The following is a 23,042-nucleotide window of genomic DNA, read 5'->3' as shown; positions in this document are numbered from 1 at the left end:
AGAAAATTGGTAATAATAATAAGAGAAAGAAAAAAAAAAGGGCGTTAAACAAGTATGTATGATTTTATACACGTGTGGGGTGGGGAAAGGATCCAATCCGGATCTCTCCCATCAAAGGTTCAGGATCAAGTGATCTATGCTCTTGAAATTTGATCCAACGGCTACAAACAGGGGCCCCTTAAAAGTTATAATAATTGTAGTTGTTGGATCAAATTTCAATGGTCCGGATCACTTGATCCTTGATCTTTAATGGAAGAGATCCGGACCGAATCCTCTTCTGTGTAGGGGGGAGACTCACACGTGCGAGTGCTTTATCACCTTCATCCTTCCAAAAATGATAAGAGAGATAATTCAGAAGCCTACAAAAATCCTCTAAAATCCTGGGTTCAGGATCAAGTGATCCATGCTGTTGAAATTTGATCCAACGACTACAAACAAGGGCCCCTTTAGAAGTTATAATAATTGTAGTCGTTGAATCAAATTTCAACGGTTCGAATCATTTGATCCTTGAACTTTAATGGAAGAAATCCGGACCAGATCCTCTTCTGTGTAGGTGGGGGGGTGGGGGCGGGGGGAATGGTTTAAGCAAAACCCACTCACACGTGCGAGTGCTTCACCACCTTCATCCTTCCAAAAATGATAAGAGAGATAATTCAGAAGCCTACAAAAATCCTCTAAAATCCTCACTCCCCATTCTGCACTCTCCCTCCCTCCTCCCCTTTCCCGCTTCTCAGCAAACCCCAACAGCCTCCAGATTTCCGGGGTTTCGTTTCGCCGTTTCGGGCCTCCGAAACGTCCACCTCCACGCTCATGCAATTAGGGGTTTTGGGGGGTTTATCTGTTTACCACTCTCTCTACCCAGCTCCGTTTAAACAAAGCTCGTCGGCCCAAATGGCCGCTCTCGGAGCTCTTTCTCCTTGTCCCTACAGCCTCCTGTGGCGGCCGAAAACCTCGAACCGCTGCGTTTCGTGCTCCGTGGGCTCTTCCACTGCTACAGGTACTTAAAATAAGAATTTGGGTTTTCTTTTCTGCGTTGGAAAAGTTGAAGAAAATGGAAAATGGGAAGTATTATGAAATTTAGTGAACATAATTTTTAGTAATGATGTTTTTGTTTAATTGGGTAACAAAGTTTTCATTCTTCTGTTTGGTTTATGGAATTTGAAGCAGGTTATTTGAACTAATTGGAATTCGAAATAGGGTTTAGTTTTGCTCTGTAGGTTGTTTTCACCGTCTCGGGCATTCTATTTGCGAGAAAAAGATTATAATTTTGTTTTAAAAAAAAAATTGATTTTTTAGTGACCATACTTGGGTATAATGTGCATTAAGCTTATGAATATGTTTTATATAGATTGTTTTGACAAGAAATCGAATGAGAAGTTATGTTAATAATCACAGGTTGCATATTCTAGTGGCTCCATCTTACCATCGTATAATCGAATTTTTTTAGATGATATTGATGGTTGTTTTATTGGTTTAATTCATTTAGGAACACGTAGGTCGAATGTAAGAAGATCAGGAAGAATGGAAGGGCCTCGGAAAAGTATGGAAGACTCTGTTCAACGAAAGATGGAACAATTTTATGAAGGGAGAGAGGGCCCGCCAATCCGTGTTTTACCAATTGGTGGCCTTGGAGAAATTGGGATGAATTGCATGCTGGTCGGGAATTATGATCGCTACATTCTGATTGATGCTGGTGTCATGTTTCCAGAGTATGTGAAGTAGACTAGTTTTCTATTGTTTATGCTCCTGAAAGATTGTATCTTAGTAATAATTAGATGTACTTTTGCCTGGTATGGGTTTCTTTTCTTAGGAGATTTCTTCTTTCCACATTTTTACCGTTATGAATTCCATTTATTTAAGTAGAATCGACAAAATTTCGTAATAGCAGCATAAATGGAAGGATAAATCTGCTGCATACATTCAAAACTAAGAAATGCTTTGCATGAAAAATGGATCCTTATTCGTATTTGCTTCTTCTATGAGTGTCTGCTGAAAGTGATCCCTATTTGCCTTCTCTTTTCTTCTGCTTATGTATGCTATATGTATTTTCAGCTTTGATGAGCTTGGAGTCCAAAAGATTATACCTGATACCACATTTATCAAAAAATGGAGCCACAAAATTGAAGCAATTGTTATTACACATGGGCACGAAGACCACATTGGTGCGTTGCCTTGGGTAAAGTTTCCTTCTGATACAATGGAAATGCCATTTTGGCTCAATATCATACTTATTATAAATCTACTGCATTTTCTATGTTTGTACTTTGTAGAAAGAAACATCATCGAAGGACTGATTCTATAAAGTAGTTTTTGCTGTTTCTTTTACTTCTAGTGCTTTTCTAGGTTAAGACGAATTTAAACTGTAAATGTTTGTTCTAGTTAAAAAAGTTAATTTTTTGAATTAACATCCGCTGGAAGTTTATTAGTTTGGTTATGGATTTTAGTTAATACATATTTTTTCTCCAAACAGGTGATCCCAGCTTTGGATCCCAATACACCAATATTTGCATCATCCTTTACCATGGAGGTAATTCTTGCGTAACTTTAATTCTGCAGCTAAAAGTTCCTCTCACGATATGTAAATTTCAACAATGTTGTTTTCCAATGCTGACCACCTAAGAGTTGTTGGTCTAGCAGTCAGGTCCTTGGTTTGCTCCCAAGTGGTCTGGGGTTTGACTCTCTCCCACCTAGCAAAAATGCTAGAGTTTCTCGCTCCCCAAATGTTGTGGGGTCAGGCAGGGAAAAAGAGGAGGGGGGGGGGGCTAGTGATTAGTCAAGTCAAAGACTCGGATACACTAGTTTAAAAAAAATAAAAATAAAAATGCTGACCACCCGTGGAATGTTAAAGTACTTTCTTTAACCATCCATTTTTAGGGTTTCTGCATCTTATATTGTTGATTTATATGAATCTTTTTGTGATGAAGGATGCCTATCCTCTTGAATTCCTGGGGTTTTCAAATTTTGGTGTTAGCATAATTTTCAAAAAAGTTGATATTGTTCTTTTGAACAGCTTATCAAAAAACGTCTGAAGGAACATGGGATCTTTGTTCCATCTAGACTTAGGACATTTAGAACAAAGAGGAAATTTACGGCTGGACCATTTGAGATTGAGCCTGTTCGGGTGACGCATTCTATTCCTGACTGTTGTGGATTGGTTCTTCGCTGTTCTGATGGGACAATTCTTCACACAGGGGACTGGAAGGTAACATTTTTGCACCTGTATAGCATCTTCTCTTCTTTGATTAAATTCTCAAACTTAATAATGAATTTTGTTAAACAGATTGACGAGTCACCATTGGATGGTAGAGGTTTTGACCGTGAAGCCTTGGAAGAACTTTCAAAAGAAGGAGTAACATTGGTTAGCCACTGAGTCTAGTAATGATATATTTTCTGATCTCTTATCCTTTAGGATTCACTTGGTAGTGAAACAGGCATTTTTCTTGGGGACAAAATAGGGGTTTAATTGTTTGTGCTGTTAAAATCAAGAATATGAAATTCATATTGTTATTTGTTACTAACCATTAATGGAAAAATTTATATATTCTGAGTCTAAAAAAACTCCTCAAAATGATGGGGTATACATGAATTGTGCACGTGGTTCGTACATTGAAGAATTAAAAAACATCTTGTAAACCACATTTTTGGTCAAGATTTAAAACTGTTTTTCATGGAGGAAAAGATGAAGGTATCAATTAATGCCCATTTTGTCAGATGATGAGTGACTCTACAAACGTACTCTCACCTGGAAGGACGACGAGTGAATCTTCTGTGGCAGATGCGCTGTTGAAGCATATTTCAGCTGCGAAAGGGAGGGTTATTACTACTCAGTTTGCTTCAAACATACACCGACTTGGAAGCGTGAAAGCTGCTGCTGATTTCACCGGCAGAAAGTTGGTAGGTTCCTATGACTTTATCCAACATAATCCAGTGTGCTTCTTTTCCTTAAATTACCTTCCACCTTAGTATAGTGTGAGATAAAATGTTTCTAAGTGCTATATTATGATCTGTTAGGTATTTGTTGGTATGTCCTTAAGGACATATCTTGATGCAGCTTGGAAGGATGGGAAGGCACCAATTGATCCATCATCCCTGGTAATAATACCTGTTGTCTAATTCTCTTTTACATGGGTAGACGAAGATCCCGTAATTTTTCCTCTTTTCCATCAAGTCTGGGTATGCGTGCATGTCCTTATCATATGAGATCTTGTGATGCTTCATGTGACGTGGAAGTACAATTAAAGAAGTAAAAGCTAGCGTCAGCTTCTATTTGGCTGACGAAAACTGTTTTAGCCATAAATGAACTGTGAATAGAAAATTTGACTTGCGTCATTTTTACATTCAACTTATTTCAACTAAATGAGTTCTATCTCGAAGTCCTTTACTAGTTCTTGCCAGTAAACTCTATTTGGGGGCGTATCCTCTATTACTCGATTACGTTGTAAGCTATCAAGTTTTCTTCTTTCCACTTTGACCTGAAGTTTGTTTGGATTATGCAGAAGTATAATGTTTCTAGTTCAAAACTTCTAGTCTGGATAATTAAACGATCTGATTCTTTTTGGGAAGATAGTAGAAAACATACCGGTTGTTATATTTAGGAATTTGGAAACGGGTGCCTGATGGACTAATGCTGGAATTGGAATTATGCTTGGTTATCATTTAGATCTCTATATTAGTAATGGCATCTATTCACTTTTCTCCTCTTTTTAGTGCGAGATCTCATCTCAGCGTAAAGTTTTACTTATTTATTATTACGTCAATTTAGGTGAAAGTGGAAGATATTGATTCCTATGCCCCAAAGGATTTGCTGATTGTCACAACTGGCTCTCAAGTAAGTTTATCAAGATGCCCTCCTATGGCTGCCCGGTTCCATAATGTTAAACCTTTGGCTGGACCTTTTTTCTGGCAAATGATGTATGCTATTGTGTCAGGCAGAACCACGTGCTGCTCTAAATCTTGCATCATTCGGAAGTAGTCATTCCGTCAAACTGAACAAAGAGGACATAATTTTGTATTCAGCTAAGGTAAGAAAACTTGATTTAATAAGCCTCTCCAGTTGATTTTTGATATAAATTATATCTATATAAGTTTTCAGCATAACCAAACTTATTTAGATGAATAAGAATGTTTATGCTCTCAACTTCGTTTGTTTATTGACGTATAGTTTCTATACCCCTTTAAAACTTATTTAGATGAATAAGAATGTTTATGCTCTCAACTTCATTTGTTTATTGACGTATAGTTTCTATACCCCTTTAAGTTTCCTATACTCATGGTTAACAAATCTAGCTTTTCATTGAAAAAAGAAAGAAAGAAGAAATCTTTCCAAAGTTTAATTCACATGGGTCCGTAGTCAAAGTTGAAATTACCAAAACTGGAAGTTGCATGCAGAACATCAGCTAAATCTTTTGGAAATCTTTTCCAGTTATTTCTACCGTTTTTCAGAATTCTGATATCTACTGTCGCTGCATGGTGAGATTGATCTGTTTGGCTATTTTGACCTTGTTTACCTTATAGGTAATTCCTGGTAATGAATCTAGGGTAATGAAAATGTTAAACCGCATATCAGATCTTGGGTCAACTATAGTGATGGGTAAGAATGAGGGGCTGCACACTTCTGGTCATGGGTATCGTGGAGAATTGGTAAGTCTTGTATTTCAAGATTTCAATTTCAAAAGGTCCTACTTTATTTATATGATAGGATTTTGTTCTAATCTTCTCAACGGTGATGATAAACTTTATATGACATTGTTGCTTCTTCTTATTTAGGGACAAAAAAAAAAACAGTAGTCTTTCTTTGTTTCACCTTCTTATTTTCTTTTCTCAAGGACTAAGTTACAATGCCATAGTGATTATTTATATTCTGATATGCCTTTTCATGTGCAATTTTCATTTGGTTCCATCTTATATATTTTAACTGGGAAATCTTATTTTCTTTTAAAGGAAGAAGTGCTTCAAATTGTGAAGCCGCAACATTTTCTGCCCATACATGGAGAACTCTTGTTTCTCAAAGAGCATGAATTGCTTGGGAGATCAACTGGCATTCATCACACCACTGTGAGTCACTCTGTTTATCTTGTTATGCTCATGGAACTTATCCTGTTGATAATTCCTTGGTCAATGATATGATCCAATGATATGTAGTATGCGTAATTGTAGCTTAAGTTTTCTTCTGTGGTCATAATTCAAAAAGATTCATGTTACAGGTTATAAAAAACGGGGAAATGCTTGGGGTTTCTCATTTAAGAAACAGAAGAGTACTTTCCAATGGTTTCACATTGCTTGGAAAAGAGAATTTGCAGGTTGGTGTTCCTTAAGAAGTTTTATCTGTGTATTATGATAAGTTAATCGAGCAATTCTAATAATCTAGTCCTATATTACAGTTGAAGTTTAGCGATGGCGATAAAGCATTTGGCACATCAAGCGACCTTTGTGTTGATGAGAGACTAAGAATTGCCTTAGATGGCATAATAGTGGTCAGGTAGGTTTCATAGATTCATCAGTGACACATGCATATTCCTAATATGGCAATTTCCATATGATAGCATCCTGATCTTCTTCTTTTCTTGGTTTTAAGCATGGAAATCTTACGACCTCAAAACGTAAATGGTTCAACTGAAAATAGCATAAAGGGGAAGATAAAAATTACTACTCGATGTTTATGGCTTGACAAAGGAAAGCTTATTGATGCACTCTACAAAGCCGCCCATGCCGCACTATCAAGCTGCCCCATAAGTTGTCCTCTTCCTCACATGGAAAGAACAGTGTCTGAGATATTGAGGAAATTGGTAAGAAAGTACAGTGGTAAAAGGCCAGACATCATTGCCATTGCCATGGAGAACCCTGCAGCAGTTCATGCTGATGAGGTCAGTGCAAGACTATCTGGAAAATCTTATGTTGGTTCAGAGGTGTCACAGTTGAGGAAAGTATATGATCAACATCAAATTAAGAGTCCGTCAACTAGGACACAAGCAGATGATGGCAAGGCCAATACACATTTTCCAAGTCAGTCAACTACAACACAAGCAGATGAAGGCAAGGACAACACATTGCAGAGCATCTCGCAACAAGATACAGAAGGTCATTTACTCTCTCTCTCTCTCTCCACATGCACATGGGCAAGTGTCTTCATAGACTCCTTTTAGAAACATGTTCGGCATCTATATGCACATATGCAAGCATGTATATGCATGTATTCAGTAATTATATGTAACACTGCATCGTAAAATGGTGTTTCTTAGCAGTAACTATCGATATTTTCATGATTCATCGAAGAACTTTCCCTTCATTATGTATTGTAGGCTTTTCCCTTTCCATGACTATCACCTCTATGTCAATCTGATGTATCTAAATATTTTTTTACCTGGAGTTGTGATTTCTGGCATTGACGTTGGGTATGTTTTATTCTTTCATCTCATGATTCTCATCAGAGTCCGTACTTGAAGATGATGGCATCGAAGTCGAAGGACTCCTGCCTGAGGAAGATTCTGCCACTTCAAGTTCCAAGCCAGAGAAGCTTTCTTCTGATTCAGAGGATTCGGAGGATTTTTGGAACGCAATGGTTAGGTTATCAACTGGTGACAAATCAGTAGAAGATGAAAATGGTCTGGTTGCAGAACAGGAAAATCCACAGAAAGATGGTCCTGAAAGCAGTGAAATACCAAATCTTTCAAAGCCCGTGAAACGCAATAAATGGAAGACTGACGAAGTTCAGAAGCTTATTACAATGCGCGGGAAACTGCATAGCAGATTTCAAGTTGTGAAGGGTAGAATGGCCCTCTGGGAAGAGATATCTAGAAACTTGTTGGCCGATGGGATCAACCGAAGCCCAGGACAATGCAAATCTCTGTGGGCATCCCTGGTTCAGAAATATGAGGTTTGTCCACCTACACCTTAATGCCCGCGTTCCTTCTTCCATTTGTGCTTGTTTTATCATTGCGCTAATCAAATAATGTCTTCACGAACAGGAAAGCAAGAGCGGAAAAAGAAGTCGAAAGAGTTGGCCATACTTTGATGAAATGGATGGAGCTCTGTCTGATTCCGAGGAATTGGCAACAAAATGATTGCTAGAGGCGAAAACAGTTCCCTGAACTTCTGAAAAAAATCCCCGAGAACCAACATTTAATCCGATAGAGCTCGAGGAACAGCCAGACAAATGATAATTCAGCAAGACTCAACGTGTGGATGGTTGTCAGATCGAAGGGATTTGAAAATGAGAAAGTGAAGTAGGTAATTGTAGCATTTCCCTGATAACCTCCATGTATATCAGTGAATCAGATGGACAAGCAAAGGCTCAGGGTGGAAATTTTGTAGTGGGAAGATATCTTTAGCGCTATAGGACTCGTTTGGAAGTGCTTTTAAAATAACTAAAAACGCTTTTGATGAAAATGTTTGTTATACCATATCTTCTTTCAATATTTATGTTCTTTTTTTTTAGAAGAGATCAATATTTATATTCTTATTTTATGAAATGGTGAATGCAGGAAAATTTTCTAATGCTTTTAGTTGATTTTGTAATATATTCTTCTGATTCTATCATATGATTAAATTTCAAATATAAACTTAACCAGGTTGTTTAAAGTAATGCGTTCCCTCTTGGCACCTAAATTCAAAAAAAATTTCTTTGTAGTTCAAATAAATTTAATGTAAAATATCGTTTGTATTAAAAAAATTTATCGGATGTAAATTCAAATGCTGAGTCGATGTACATGTTTCTTATTACTCAAACTTTAATAAGAAAGATAATTGCTCATGATTGACAAGTCATCAAAGAATAATTTAGGTTTCACACGAAGGATTTGACTAAACTTGTATTCTTTATGGATCATTCTGGATAAATGACAACTGAATTTTGCATCACAACGCGTGGAAGAAACACAATATTGTATGACATGTACAATCTGTACTTTTTTTTTTTTTTTTAATCAACGAGAAAAAGGAAATTTGAGTTTGCGATCTCTCATGCTTATCCCATTATGGGTTTTTCACACGAGAATCTCTACCATATAGGATAATCTCTAATGCACGGGTCTCATTCTTTACGAGCGTGTCGAAAGGGTTATCTTATCACATATTATACAATGGGGTGACGCTAGAAAGACCGTTATTTTAAGGGAGGTTTAACAAAATATTCTCGATATTGTTCACTTTTAATGAAAAATCACATTTATACATTTCCCTAGTACTATTCACTATACCTTTAAAAATGGCTTTCCATTAAAGAGGAAATTTTTTTGGACTTTTCGTTAATTTTTCTTTATTTTAAATCATATTTTATAAATCATATGATGTCGCAATTAATGATTAGATTCATTCTTTAAATGATTAATTGCCACATCATGTGACTTACAATTATAGTCTAAAAAGATGGTCTCTCCAATAATTTTTCTTTACAATGATCCAATGGTAAATGCGTTGATTCTAGCTCCCAAAATACAAAAAAAAGGGAGGTCCAGAGTTTGAGTCTCCAAGCTGGTGAGTCTGCTTGACTGTGGCCAGGGGATGCTGAGATGTCTCTGTGAGTCTTTCCGACTCCTAGAAAGAGTGGATAAATGTGACTTGGCACGAGTTGTCTTCCTTTAAAAAAAAATAAAAATCCACTAACAATATCCACATATTAAAGTCGGACAAGCCGTATAATCAAATTGCTCTCCCGCCGTCTTCCTCCTAAACTAGAAGTTGTGGGTATAGATTGTTAATATGAGTAGGACAATGATCCTTTCCAAATCCTCTTTGTGGGGATCCAATGATCAATTAATCGTGTTCGTTCATCGTATATTATGCAGTCAGTTTTCGTTAAATATTATTTATATTCAATTTTAAATTAAAATTTTAAAATAATTTATAACCGCACAATGTACGATGAACGGATACGATTGATTGATTATCTGGATCACCACAAAAATGATACGGAGAGGATCGTATTCCATATGAGTATATCTCATACACTATATGCCACGCAATGCGCACACAATGATTTCGCGTCATATACGCGTGTGTACAACGCAGTCAGACGTATGTGTCTGAAATAATAATCACTTTCTCAAAAAGTCAGAAGCAGGAGGATGTTGACCATAATAAAAGACATGAAACTACTAGTCTCTCTTTCTAGATCGTTGAACTTCTCCCTCTTCCTTTGCAAAATCTGCTTCTGCGTTTCTTCCCTATTTACCTCACACATGACTATGTGCGGAGTCACTTTTTTCCCAGCTACTTTCCTTTTTTTATTTTTATATATATTTTCCTCCTTTGTTGAATGTTTCATTTCATGCATTAATGTCCAGAAAACTCACAGCAACTTCTGCCCATGACATAGAACATGGCAATAAGTCGGTCCAGAAATGATATATATATGCCTGCACGGCTGCAATAATATTGTTCCACTGCAAGCGAATTCAGTTAGGTTTTTCGTAACTTTATGTATAATTAATCGTTTAGCGCATATATCTTTGCATCTGAGGTCTTGTGTTTGAACCCTTTAGATATCACTTGTGAATGGAAAGTGACAAAGGATATGGACGTGTTTTCAGATACTTTGACGAAGATGGTGATGGAAAGATTTCGCCTTCGGAGCTGAGGCGCCGGCTAGGGTTGATGGGAGGAGAGCTGCTGCAGAATGAGGCGGAGGTGGCGGTGGAAATGCTGGACTCGGACGGAGACGGGTTGCTGGGTTTGGAGGATCTTGTGGGGTTAATGGAAGGAGGGAAAGAGGAGGAGAAAGTGAAGGGTTTAAGGGAGGCTTTTGAGGTGTACGATGTGGAGAGGTGTGGGTTTATTACACCCAGCAGCTTGAAGAGAATGCTGAGCAAGCTGGGTGAGTCCAAGTCCATTGATGAGTGCAAGGTGATGATCCAACGGTTTGATTTGAATGGGGATGGTTTGATCAGTTTTGAAGAGTTCAGAATCATGATGCAGTGACAATATGCAATTGCGGTTGCAGTGCTCGTGTATATATAGAGTGTATATATTTATTGATCCATTTTTCGGAAATCGGCCAAATTGATTATTTTTTATATTTCAATTGCTACAATGATCGAAATCAAATATTGATCGTCATGTTGATGAACATTGCCGACATATTGAAAACTAATCATTTACGCAATTGAGATTAGAAAAATAATCGCTTTGGCCAATTTTTTTTGTTTTTATGGGTTTAATTAGGTTGAGATTTTCTCTAGCTGTCCATTCATCTTATTCTTAGTGATTTTTCATGCGATAGATTTTTAGCAGTGGTTTGATTTGAATATACTAGTAAAATAAACTCCTTGGTAATATTTCATGGGAATTAAGTAACCAATTCTATTGATTTTTGGGATGATGAATGTGGGTTTGGGTACACGGAGATTTCAATTTTGGTACATGTTAGGCCTCAATTTTGTGAATAATGATTTCAAATTATGGAAAAAAAAAAATTCATTATGCCCAGAATATAAATGGTACACCACTGCAATTATATAAGTCGAGAAATTTTTTATTTTTTAAGTTGTTAATTTTTTTAACACAAGTATCTTACCACTTGTGTGACCTGTGGTGTACCACCCTTGTTTCACACACAATGAAAGATCTCTCCAAACTATGAGACATTTTTCAATACCCCTCGACCAGTACATCACATGTAATTATATAATTAAAGGAATACTTGAAAAAAAGTAAAATTTCACCACTTGTATAATAATATGTGGCGTATCGATTTGGATTCCAAGTATATTGAAAAATCTCTCTCAATCTATTGGCACCGACTTCCTACACTAATTTTTTTTGTTATTAGATGAGGTGAAAATTTATTTTTTGTTCTGAATAAATGAGGCTTGAAATGGGTAAATGATTTACATCAAATTTGAAATGAGACTTGTCCTCTCTGTATGTCAGCCGCCACCCCTTGCTCTTGCTCGAGGTAGGCGGCAACCCACTACTCCCTCATTTTCCTCCTCCTTCCCTCCCCTCTCCTTTGCCCTTTCCCTCTTTTGCTCCCCTCCCATCTCCTCTGCCCCTTCCCCTCCTTGCATCCCACCTCCTCTTCCTTCCCCTTTTTCAGTCTTCTTCCTTCATTTTTACTCTCTGTTCTCCCTTGGAGTTTTATATCAGTTTTTCTTTTAGCCAAGTCTCAACTATCCTCTGAGCTTGTCTCAAATTTGGGCTTCATGCCCCTTATTCGACATTTTTTGTCTGCTTTTACTGCTTTCTGCTTTTAATTTTCCTTCCTCCCTCCTCCTTAGCAATGATTTTCAATCTTCACCCCACCATGTGCTCGAATTGGCGGGCTCCAATCAAAAATTGGATATCAAATCCACTTCTGTCCCTCACTTCCCTTCCCCAAACCGACATATGCCAGATCCTCATCGAGGCTAAGTGTTATGTAGTCTCCGCCACATTAAAAGTATTTTACATATCCCCTTAGCCTCACTTTCTACCCATAACATACTTTCTTGCTTTCTTTGTATATCTTTACAAGTGTTCGAGAAGGGGACTTAGATCTGGTGTCTACTTTCTCAATTCGGAGTTTGATTTCCTCCAAGGATGTGACGACGGCAGGAGTCTGGTTTATGCTGCTTAAGATTAGGTTTTTTGTTTGTTTTTTGCAACCTTTGAACCTAAACTTGTGTGGGACTCCTGCTGTTTCGTAGGTAGCAGTTCTCATTTTGCCTTGACTCTTTTTAGGTCTTGTAATAGTTTTAATTTAATAGAAGTTCTCTTGTTTGACCGAAAAAAGAATAAAAATTTTACATCATCACATCACCTCGTTATCAAAAAAAAATTAGTTTAATAAGTTTTTGTTTTTCCGAAAGGAAAAATTATTATAATAAGTTGGTTTGAAGGACATCAGACCCTTGGCCCATGAATAGAGGCTTCAATTTGGTACCTTCATCAATTTTAAAAAGTTTATATGGAACGGATTTACTACCATGTGGAGTCGCTTATCCAATAACATATTGCCAAGTGCAAGTTTTTACTCCATATGCCAATATATTACTAAATCGGAATGCCACGTGACGATGAACCCATTCCAAGAAAAGCAAGCGTGGTGGTTTTAAGAATCTAATTTAATCTTTGAAGAAATTATTATTAATAAACCTCTTGCAATAAGCATAACCACTTCACAACTAATCAACTTATAACAAAATTCTTTGAATTTGGAAAGCATGAAAGTACACTTACAAATCGGGAAGGGCTGAATGCCCAACTTCATAAATCAATCACAATTTTCCTCTCTGGAGGAGCAACACATTCCCACAAGGAACGATATGTCTCAATATTGGAAACGTCAACACCGAGGGCAGCAAGGTTACGGCCATACTCCTGACAACCATATACGTCGCCATTAATCATCTTGTATTAAGTCAATAATTTCTTAGCCGTTTGCCTGACAACATACATGGATAACGTAGGCCAGTTCTTACCTGAATGTCGAGGAAAATTTGCATGCATATCTTGTCAGTGTCCGACACATTGTGATCAGAAACATCTGAACTTGCTCCGCCTCGTCTTTGTGCACCTTGCCTTATTCTCTGGAGTGAAGTCTCCGTTTTCCTAGCCTGATCATGATAGTTAGGAGTTTAGAATTCAACAAATATGAATTGCAGAAGGTTATATATTTCAAGGGCCATTTCAGCATCCGGACACTAACCACGCTGACGACATTGGAAGCTTGCTCATAATAACGACCAGTAATCTCAGTTGCGGCATTGAGCAGCACTTCGTTGATAGCATCCCTTGTAAGATACTTTGTAGCTCGTTCTCCTTCCAAAAAGGCCTGAGAGTTGTTGCTTGTTCAGTATATATTTCATAATTTGGAATAAAATTCAGGGTGCACATTCTGAAGATCAAAAGATGTTGCATACTTTACAAATTAAAAATCCATCTAAAACAACGTTAAAAGTAGTTATGTTCTGTTTTACCAAGTCCATTTAGCACAAGGCAAAAAAACTTTCCACAGCTAATCAGTTTTACTTGGAGTAAAGAAAAATGATACCACAGGGATCCGATAACACTAAAACATGTGATCGTAAGTGCAAGAATTAAATGTCTCTTCCATATCCTATGAATGGTAAGAGCAATAAGACTGACACTGTATTCCACCTCATCTGAATTTCTGAAAGACCCAGTTTTGCAAGATGGGACCCTAGAATATCGGACCCTAGATTATTGCTACAGCTAAATCTATTAACTGAAAACAGCAGGGAAGGAAAAATAAAAGTAAAAACCATTCACTTGTTTCGGAACATGATGACAATTTTAGCCATAAAGATAGAAGGCCGCATACCCTCAGGGGACGCGATACTCCTGCCACATAGGGTGAATGTCTGACGGGAAGAGGCTTATTTGTCATCCTGTACGTTGCAGTTATTCCCTTTAGCTGTGCCAATTCCTACATTTTTTTTAAGGAAGGTAACATCAAAACGAATATAGACTTCACAAGACAGGAAATGATAAATTAAGAAAATCCGTTAAAGACCCAAAACAGAGCACCAGGATATATCTCTCACATGATGTTTAAACCCATCACCCAGCTTCACATTTTTAAAGGTGTGTGCAAACCCAAGGGGGTCCAGTTTATTGCATTGCACGATTAGCCCAAAATATATTCTTAGAGCATCCCCAAGAGATGCTGTAAAACAGGCCAACTTTATTTTAAATAGTCAAACTTAAAAATTTCATCTCCAAGAGATGCTGTAAAAGACTATTATAGCAAAATGAAGAGTCACTCTTTATATTTAGAGAGCAACTGTTCGCTTGCTAAATATTAACAAAATAATAAAACTCAAGGGTGGACCCTTGAGCAAGGAGAAAAGGAAGAGAGAAAAGGGTGTTTTAGGAAATGAGCGGGTTGGGTTTGAATTGTTAATAATAAAATATTCAAAGTTGCTAATATAAAGACTGTTGTTGGAGAAGAAAGTTGAACTGAGTAGCTAAAATAGTTTTTTGACACTGTTCACTTGCTAGTTTAACAAAAAATTAGTCTCTCTTGGAGAAGTTCTTAATCAGTCAAAACTTACCGCAGCAGATTTTTCAACTAGTGCCTCTACAATTGTGTTGATAACTTGAGGCACTAAATCATTCAATGATTTTCCTCCTTGTAAAAGGCTCTGTTTTACGAGATCAAGAACATCGGCAGGACAAGAAGAAAGAAGCTTAAGTACATGCCCGAGGAAGTCACCACAAACCACCTTGTACAGCCGGTCTGTGTCATGAATAATCTGCAAAACCAACACGTGTCAGTCTCTGTATTAAGATTCATTTTTCTTTTTTGAAATTAACTGATGTATATTGGTGAGATGTGGCACGATCCAATTACATTAGAGAATATGTGAAGTCTTTTCACAAGTTTATACAAAGTCCAAGAAGACTTTTAGACTTATTTTACCCTCTTAGCTATGCATGGATTTAGTACATTTTAGACACTATTTTATATTAGTAAAATCAAGACATGAAGCATACATATATAAAATCATCAGGAACAGCTGAAGTAGCCCATTCAGAACCAGATTTGGAGCCGGTTTGACCCATCTTGCAAGCAGCCAGTCCAGATGACAGCCAACTTGAATATCTATGATACAGTCACAAATATGTTGTTAGTAACAAAACTATGGTCTAGACTAAAATTTAGCATCCAATCTCCTCAAACTGACCTTGAAAGAAGCTGCAAAGATAAGCGAAGAAACTTATCAGCGCAAGAAAGAACAATAACATCTTCTCTCCAACAGGATTCCAAGCACTCTAACAAAGTGACACTTTGTTTTAATGTTAAATCTGGAGAATTTCCTTGACCAGAAGGTACATTATGCACAGGGAGAAGACTAGTCTCCACAAGTATAGAATCTAGAGCCCCTGCAATTTCCTGAAACCTGAGGTAATTCTAGTAATAAATTAACAGAGCAGTCCACAACATAAAACCTCAATTCATATTCGACAAAATCAGTAACCACCAAGAGTTCTGCCAAGTACCTCAAAGAGAAATAAACCCCAAGGTTCCATTGCTTCATGAAGTCAATATAAACAGCTTCGGCTCGAAATTTGGAAACAGCTGATCTGGATGGACAATAGCCTTGCATGACAATACAATGTCAGCAGCAATTGAACTGTGGATAAGCTATGCCAAATTTTAAAACTTAAATGAGATAATGGGGAGATACTAATTTCTACCTTCTAGATGAGCCAAGAACTTCAGGCTTGATTTGTAATTTTTCAAAAATTCTGTTGGTCTTCCAGGAGAAAAAGCACCGGGTTTCCCCTTTTGGATTGCTGACAGAACCTCTTTGAGGATTGAATTTGCCAAGAAGTCAAACACGTGCAAACCAGAATTCTCTGGGAAAAGAAACCCATAAAAACAGTAAAGTGACTTGAAAATATAGACATATAACATTCATGTATACATATCCATGTCAATTCTTATAATTTATAACCTATAGCATGGCCTTTTTATGTTTACCATGGATCTATGACGAATTAGCCATCTCCTAAATTTATAAAATCATGGTGCATCGCAAAAGCATTGTATACAAATGAAACAATGAAATTGAGGCAACAAGAATCCAGATAAATGAGTTAAAGATAAATGAAATGATAATGCTACAAAAAAAGAAAGAGAACAAAACATGGTGCATCTTGTAAAATGATGACGTAAAGGAGTAACAATTGATTTCAGTCTACACGAATACACATGCTTAATCCGTAGACTAGGGTGCATCACAGAACCATGGCCATTAAATTAAGTTGCACGATTGAAGCAATATGTTGTATTCTGATACAAATGAGTTCAGATAATTGTAATGGGAGTATGATACTGCAAAGAAGCAGCAATGGAGTTTGGACTTTTTCAATACCTTCGAAAGAAATTTCCAACAAAAATTTGCAGTCATTTTCAATACATGTCTTGATTTGCTTGTAATCATTCTCAAGGTCATCTCCAGAGGGTCTTGTAGCAGCCCCTGATGTTCCATGGGGAATAATTTTTTGTATCAATGGAGCTACTATAGTCGTGCGAAAAAGTTCTTCTGCACTCCTAGTGTTATCTATTGCAGCATATGCACGTAAGCAATTGTAGATTGCATTTGCATCTCGATGTTCCAGTCCATCTACAAAACAATGTCCCAAGCTAGCATCTAGTAATAGGCTGGCACCCTGAATCCTCTTCTCCATGTTTTCAATGAAAGGCAGGTTCTGTACTGGCATAATAGAGAAAATAGATGAGCACAAAATGTCCAAGCCCATAATAAAACAATTCAATGTTCAAAATTAGTGTGGATGGAAAGGAAGTAATATAAGATCCGGGGCAAGAATTCTCAAAAATTCAGGTCATCTGACATCTGAACAAAATTAGCTTACATATATAGACCCACATTTTTTCACTGTCGCCTACACAAACGTAAGAAAATTAATAGCTTCTATCAAAAAGAAAAATAAAACGATCAAAATTTAACCGCTCGGCACTTCTTGAAGCCACAGTTGAAAATGCACTCGACGAGTTTGAACTGAATTCTGCTACAATTCAAACTCAAGCCACAGCTACAGATATCAAAGTCGGATGTAATAAAAAATTGATTGCGTGAGAGAGAAAAAAAAGCAACCTTTGCGTGAGCGATATAGAACTTTAGCCGGTTCATCTCACTAGCAATTCTCTCCAAAAGCATGCTTTGAGTGTCTCTGAGATTTGTTCCATTCTCAGCATGTTGTAAGGAAGTTCCATTGCTAAAAGAATTCTTCTCTGCCAAATTTACATCTCCGTTCGACCAATCAGCCGGCACACTCGGCAGCTCTTTTATTAGTTTTTCAACCTGCATTCAAAGTAGGAGAATGGGAACAAAAATCAAAACAACATTGCGGTTAATTGAGACTGATTTTCCAATCTGTTTAATCTTCTCTTCTTCTTAAAAGCTCTCAAATTGGAAATCCAGACAGTGCCACGCAATGCGATTTCAGATCGAGAAGAACAAAAAAAAAAAAAATCAAGGCTCAATCAATAAGCAATGAAATTCATACTAAATCCTTCAACTAAATCACTGTCACATGCTCCAAATTCCCAAACGCCAAAGCTAAATTCAGAGACGCATTACCTTAGAAACGACATGAAACGTATCAAGCAGGAGCTCCAAGACCTCTCTGGCCTCGGCCGCCTCTAATCTCTGCTTCAATCCGTTCGTCAAGGCCACGAGCGAGTTCTGCACTGAGCCTCTGAACTGCTCGATCTTCTCCCTCAGCTCGACGAGCGGGGCCCGCATGCGGACGACGGCGGAGTCGACGTCGACAAGCTTGGTGCTGAGGTTGACGAAGTCGGCGTAGTCTCGGTTGATGAGGTCGATGAGCTCGTGGTTGAGGGAGGCCAGGTAGGATTGGAGCTCGGATCGGAGCGTGTCGAAGGGGACGAAGGTGCGGAGGTCGGAGATGTACAACTCGGAATCGAACTCCGGCGAGAGGAAGAGCGCGGGCTTGAACCAGAGAGGGTGGGAGTCGAGCGGGTCCGAGAAGAGGTTCGCGGCGGATCTGTGCGGCGCTGCGATTGGATCCGCCATTGGAGTTAGATTTTCTAATTCTCTCACTTGCTTTTCTTCTTTAGATTTCGTTACAATGTGTTTGGATGGCGAGAAAGTGCGTGGGAAAATCGGAATCGAAGAGGTGGTTATGCTTTTACTCCAGAGCCAGAAGGATGTTAGAAAATGAAGACGACTGGCTTACCGGGGCGGGTTTTTTTAACGGCTGGTCACTGCGGATCTGGATTACTTATTCTATTTTAAATTAAAATCATGAATAAGATCAAAATCTAATTTTAATCACTTATACATTAATAACTTCATTTGTTAATTACATTTTGATTTTCTAATTATTTCTTCTTCTTTTTTTCTTCTAATATTTAATGTATTAATTTTATTTCATTTATCGTAATATATTTTATTGTAAACATTTAGATAAACTAATTTTTTGTTATATAATATATTTTGATGTACTTTGTTTTCTTTATTTAGGTACATTAAATTCATTATGATACATTTTGGTGCATAGATTTAGGTACACAGATTTTGGTATATACATTTTGGTACATTAATTTAATAATATTTCAGTGCACACATTTCGGTACATAAATTTAGGTATATTAATTTAATATAATACATTTCGATGCATATATTTCAATACATACATTTCGGTACTAACATTTAAATACATTCGTTCAATATAATGCATTTTGGTACTAACATTTAGGTACATTAATTGAGTTTTTCAAATTTGAAGAATGTTAAATAAATTTAATAAATTAAAAAACTCTTTTTTGATCAAAAATAAATTTAAATTTATATATTAATAAATTTAAATATTTAATGAGAGACATTAAATAAAATGCACATTAATTATTTTGAATTAAGAACTCATCAATGGATTAAATCAATCTGTAATCTAACAAAGTTTATTTTAAATTTCAATCTTCTTAAAAGATTAAAATTAAAAAACCTCTTTTTTTTTTTTAAATATATTTTCTTTCTCTCCCACTATCTCACGTTTCTCTCTCTCTCTCTCTCTTACACACACGCCATATGCCATCACTTTTCCATCACATCTTTCTCCCTCACGGTCCCATTTTCCCCCCATTTTCCCTCATTTCAGCCGATTCTTTCGCTCTCTTCCCACTCATCTCTTTCTTTCTTTTCTTTTCATCTAACTCTCTCGTCCCGTTTCCCTCTTCATGGCACAAATAGTAGCTCACCGCTGTCCTACAACAAGGAGCTCCGACGCGAAGGAGGAACTCTGGCGATACTCCTCGGTTTCCTCGAACAATGTAAGGTTTGAAATCACTCCTTACATTCCATTCATCATTTTGTTTAACTTTATAACCTTTGCATGTGAGCTTTGGCTTCACACTTGTGAGTTTTGAACGGAATCACTGATGGATTCCATGTCCGGCTAGCTGCAGAGAACTCCGGCAATGATTCTGGCTAAATATTTGCCGTTCTGACGAGGCCAGGCCCATTTTGTTCCATCTTCAAGTTATCTAGACCTAGTTCGAGCCTTGCATGCTGAATTTGCTTCATTCCACACAAATGGCTTATGGCCTTCATCCGCATCCATCTAATCATCTTCTTCTACACCAGGTACGAGCACTAGATACCCTATGCTCAGGCATCCTCTGATCCTCTTTGGCGTGAAGCTGTGGCCAAGGACATTGGGGCACCATAACAAAATAATACTTTGGTCCTCACCTCTTTATGCAAATGGGTATTCAAAGTTAAGTATAATTCCGACGACATCGTTGAACGATACAAGGCACGCCTCATTGCCAAAGGGTACACCCAACAAGGTCTTGACTACAGTCAAATTGGTGACATTTCGGTGCCTTCTTGCTCTTGCAGCCGCCTACAATTGGCACCTCCATCAATTGGATGTTCAAAATGTTTTCCTTCATGGTGACTTAGACAAGGAGGTTTATATGCGACTAACTTCCGGTCTTTGCCGATAAGGAGGAAACATGGTGTTTTGGCTCCAAAAGTCACTTTACGCCCTGGAGCAAGCTTCTCGCAATTGGTTTGTGAAGCTCACTACCGCACTTTGCGAAGCTGGCTTTGTACAATCTTTGGCGAATTACTCACTTTTTACTCAGTCTCAAAATAATTCTTTTACTATTGTATTAGTTTATGTTGATGATGTCGTTATTACAAGGGATAATTCTCAAGTAATTGAAATGGTGAAAGACTTTTTCCATCGTCGTTTTTGCATTAAGGATTTGGGACTTCTGAAATATTTCTTGGAGTATAGAGGTGGCAAGATCACAGAAAGGGATATTTGTCTCACAACGCAAATATGCCCTCGAGGTCATTGACGATGAGGGTTTTCTAGGTGCTCGATCCTCAGCGTTCCCCATGAGGGAATTCCTTTCCATAACCCCACTAGATATAGTTGTTTGGTGGGACAACTTATATATCTGACAGTGACCAGGCTAGACATTAATTTTGTCGTTCACATCCTGAGTCGCTTTATACACGAGGCGCATCAACCACATCTAAAGGCCGCAATGAAGGTCCTGCTTTATATTAAAGGATCACTGGGTCAAGGTTTGTTCTTTCCATCTCAAAATAATATCAAGTTGAAGGCATTTTGTGACTCAGATTGGGCAACTTGCCCTATCACCAAACGATCACTTACAAGTTATTGTACATTTCTTGGGAATGCACTGATTTCTTGGAAAACAAAGTACCGTTGCACATTCCTCCACTGCAGCGAAGTACTGAGCCATGGCAGATGTGTGTTGTGAACTCATATGGCTTCGGTACATACTCAAGGAGTTACATGTTGAACATCCGAAGGCAGCAACTTTACATTGTGACAACCAATCTACTTTACATATTTCCAAGATTCCTATTTTTCATGAGCGAATGAAGCACATAGAACTAGATTGCCATCTAGTACGACAACATCTTGTGGATGCAAATTTCTTCCTCCTTACTCTTGGACAAAATTGCACCTACAAAACAAATAACACCTTAGGTCAAGGCCAAGAGCCTCACGCGCCCATGATGAATTTTGGGGGGGGGGGGGGGGGGGGTTGGCTTTGGCCGAAGAACCTCTGATGCCAAAGTTAGAATTTTGAGGGAAAAGTGTTTGGAGAATTTAGAGAGTTTAGCAAGAGAATTAGGATTGAGTTTTGGAGAGAATGGGGTAGTATTTATAGGGGTGTGGCCGGCCTCCTTGGGTGAGAGAGGACCAGCCGGTTCTTGATTTGTGTTCAATTGGGAATAATTGAATAATTAACTAATTAATTAGCCAATTAATAGAATAATTGCCTAATTGATTAGCTAATTAATATAATAAAAGGGGAAAGATTTGGGAGTTACCTTGTGGAGAGGATTTGATGAGGATGGATGAAATAGGTTTTGAATTGTTACCTATTTTGGGCACTTTTGACTTGGTTGAGGGATAATTGTCCGCTGCTTGTGCATAGGAATCCCGGTGTGCCTCAAGGGTAATTTTGTCCTTTTTTACCCAAAAATTTACGTGTCGCCTTGTGATTATTTTTGGCTCCACACATCTCACATCAGGTTTGGTTTCCGTTGCGTACACACCGACAAGTTCAAACTTGGCTAGCTTGTTCACAAAGCCATTAGGAAAGGCTACTTTGAAACTCTGCTTGGCAAGTTGGGAGTGTACAATATCCACTCACCAACTTGAGGAGGCATGTTGAGATATCATTTGCCTTTGATTTTGTCAAGATATGTTTTCCTTGATTGTTGTAATTGATTATGTAATTATGTTTAAATTAGTCAAATGGTGTATTTTAGGATATAGAATCCTTGTTAAATATGATCTCCTTGTACTATGATCAATGAAAAGTATTACCATTTTCACAACTATGTCGTCTTTTTTGGTCTCAACGTCAAACGCTTGAACAATGTTTGCTCAAATGACACGGTAGATCATAGATGACTTTTTTTTTTTTTTTTTTTTTTTTGTTTTAGTTCAACGATATATTTTACACTGATGGATGGAGTTTGGCTAAGTCACACAATGGGCAACCTAATTTGATATCAAATTCGCCATTCATGAGATTCGAACTGAAGACCTCTCACTTACAAGTTAAGAGTAATACTATCAGACCGTAGTACTGAATGTCAGATCATAGATGACTTAAATGTGAGGATATAATTTGCAGATGACCAGTAGGAAATACATTATGATCTAAATGAACAACGTTGCAACAGAGATTCATGATACACCAAATGATTATTCTTCCCTTACATAATTTATTGTTCAATATGATGAACACCACATAGTCCTCTCGGGGACATTTTCGGAGTGATACAATAAGAGTCCTACTACTTGTTAAAGAGCTTCTATCTTCTAGTTCATAAAAAACCATTACAATCTTAATTCTTAAGTGCAACGCTGGTCTCTTTCCTCTCAAGGTCTCGAAAAGGTACAAAGATTCAGCAGGTATTAAGTTCGACTAACACGGCTCGTCTCTTTTCCTCGAAGGTCTTGAACCGGTACAAAGTTCAACAAATATTAGGTTCGACTAACACTGGTAATGCAAAGTGGGAAGCATATGCATATGAAAATATATACGTCCT

The 23,042-nt window shown here is 37.6% G+C and overlaps 3 protein-coding genes across 4 annotated transcripts; 2 read left to right on the top strand and 1 right to left on the bottom strand.

Moving 5' to 3' along the window:
• Window positions 1-630: 630 nt before the first annotated feature.
• On the top strand, window positions 631-8,505 carry LOC137713146 (ribonuclease J-like). 2 transcript variants are annotated; one of them, XM_068452406.1, is made up of 17 exons: window positions 631-997; window positions 1,487-1,709; window positions 2,053-2,176; window positions 2,471-2,527; window positions 3,011-3,202; window positions 3,281-3,358; window positions 3,712-3,894; window positions 4,012-4,092; window positions 4,763-4,828; window positions 4,929-5,021; window positions 5,515-5,640; window positions 5,941-6,054; window positions 6,204-6,299; window positions 6,381-6,478; window positions 6,575-7,077; window positions 7,428-7,873; window positions 7,965-8,505. In XM_068452406.1, exons 1-17 carry the CDS (start codon window positions 811-813, stop codon window positions 8,058-8,060), a joined length of 2,763 nt encoding a protein of 920 aa, XP_068308507.1. In that variant the 5' UTR covers window positions 631-810; the 3' UTR covers window positions 8,061-8,505. The 2 variants fall into 2 exon arrangements, with proteins under 2 accessions (XP_068308507.1, XP_068308508.1); XM_068452407.1 differs by lacking the exon at window positions 631-997 and having other exon boundaries at window positions 1,551-1,709; window positions 2,053-2,162.
• Window positions 8,506-10,245: 1,740 nt separating this feature from the next.
• Window positions 10,246-11,196, top strand: LOC137713992 (putative calcium-binding protein CML19). Its single transcript, XM_068453353.1, has one exon. It carries the CDS (start codon window positions 10,492-10,494, stop codon window positions 10,912-10,914), a length of 423 nt encoding a protein of 140 aa, XP_068309454.1. The 5' UTR covers window positions 10,246-10,491; the 3' UTR covers window positions 10,915-11,196.
• A 1,857-nt stretch (window positions 11,197-13,053) lies between these two features.
• LOC137713068 (conserved oligomeric Golgi complex subunit 2-like) lies at window positions 13,054-18,701 on the bottom strand. Its single transcript, XM_068452311.1, has 12 exons — window positions 18,048-18,701; window positions 17,562-17,768; window positions 16,818-17,154; window positions 16,138-16,299; window positions 15,940-16,039; window positions 15,624-15,839; window positions 15,433-15,541; window positions 14,991-15,191; window positions 14,258-14,362; window positions 13,622-13,747; window positions 13,395-13,529; window positions 13,054-13,293 (listed from the first exon to the last, which is right to left on the bottom strand). Exons 1-12 carry the CDS (start codon window positions 18,501-18,503, stop codon window positions 13,180-13,182), a joined length of 2,268 nt encoding a protein of 755 aa, XP_068308412.1. The 5' UTR covers window positions 18,504-18,701; the 3' UTR covers window positions 13,054-13,179.
• Between the last annotated feature and the right edge of the window lie 4,341 nt (window positions 18,702-23,042).

This window comes from Pyrus communis, chromosome 13 (assembly GCF_963583255.1).
Source record: "Pyrus communis chromosome 13, drPyrComm1.1, whole genome shotgun sequence".
Taxonomy (NCBI): Eukaryota; Viridiplantae; Streptophyta; class Magnoliopsida; order Rosales; family Rosaceae; genus Pyrus; species Pyrus communis.
This window is presented reverse-complemented; position numbering and strand designations above follow the sequence as displayed.

Excerpts from the sequence above, each read along its gene's own strand:
- LOC137713146 (XM_068452406.1), top strand. The coding sequence starts at position 811 with ATGCAATTAGGGGTTTTGGGGGGTTTATCTGTTTACCACTCTCTCTAC. Across the intron at positions 2,177-2,470 it reads ACATTGGTGCGTTGCCTTGG|GTGATCCCAGCTTTGGATCC; the intron begins GTAAAGTTTCCT and ends TTCTCCAAACAG. Across the intron at positions 5,022-5,514 it reads TAATTTTGTATTCAGCTAAG|GTAATTCCTGGTAATGAATC; the intron begins GTAAGAAAACTT and ends TTTACCTTATAG.
- LOC137713992 (XM_068453353.1), top strand. The coding sequence starts at position 10,492 with ATGGAAAGTGACAAAGGATATGGACGTGTTTTCAGATACTTTGACGAA.
- LOC137713068 (XM_068452311.1), bottom strand. The coding sequence starts at position 18,503 with ATGGCGGATCCAATCGCAGCGCCGCACAGATCCGCCGCGAACCTCTTC. Across the intron at positions 17,155-17,561 it reads TCTATATCGCTCACGCAAAG|AACCTGCCTTTCATTGAAAA; the intron begins GTTGCTTTTTTT and ends ATGCCAGTACAG. Across the intron at positions 15,542-15,623 it reads TCTTTGCAGCTTCTTTCAAG|ATATTCAAGTTGGCTGTCAT; the intron begins GTCAGTTTGAGG and ends ACTGTATCATAG.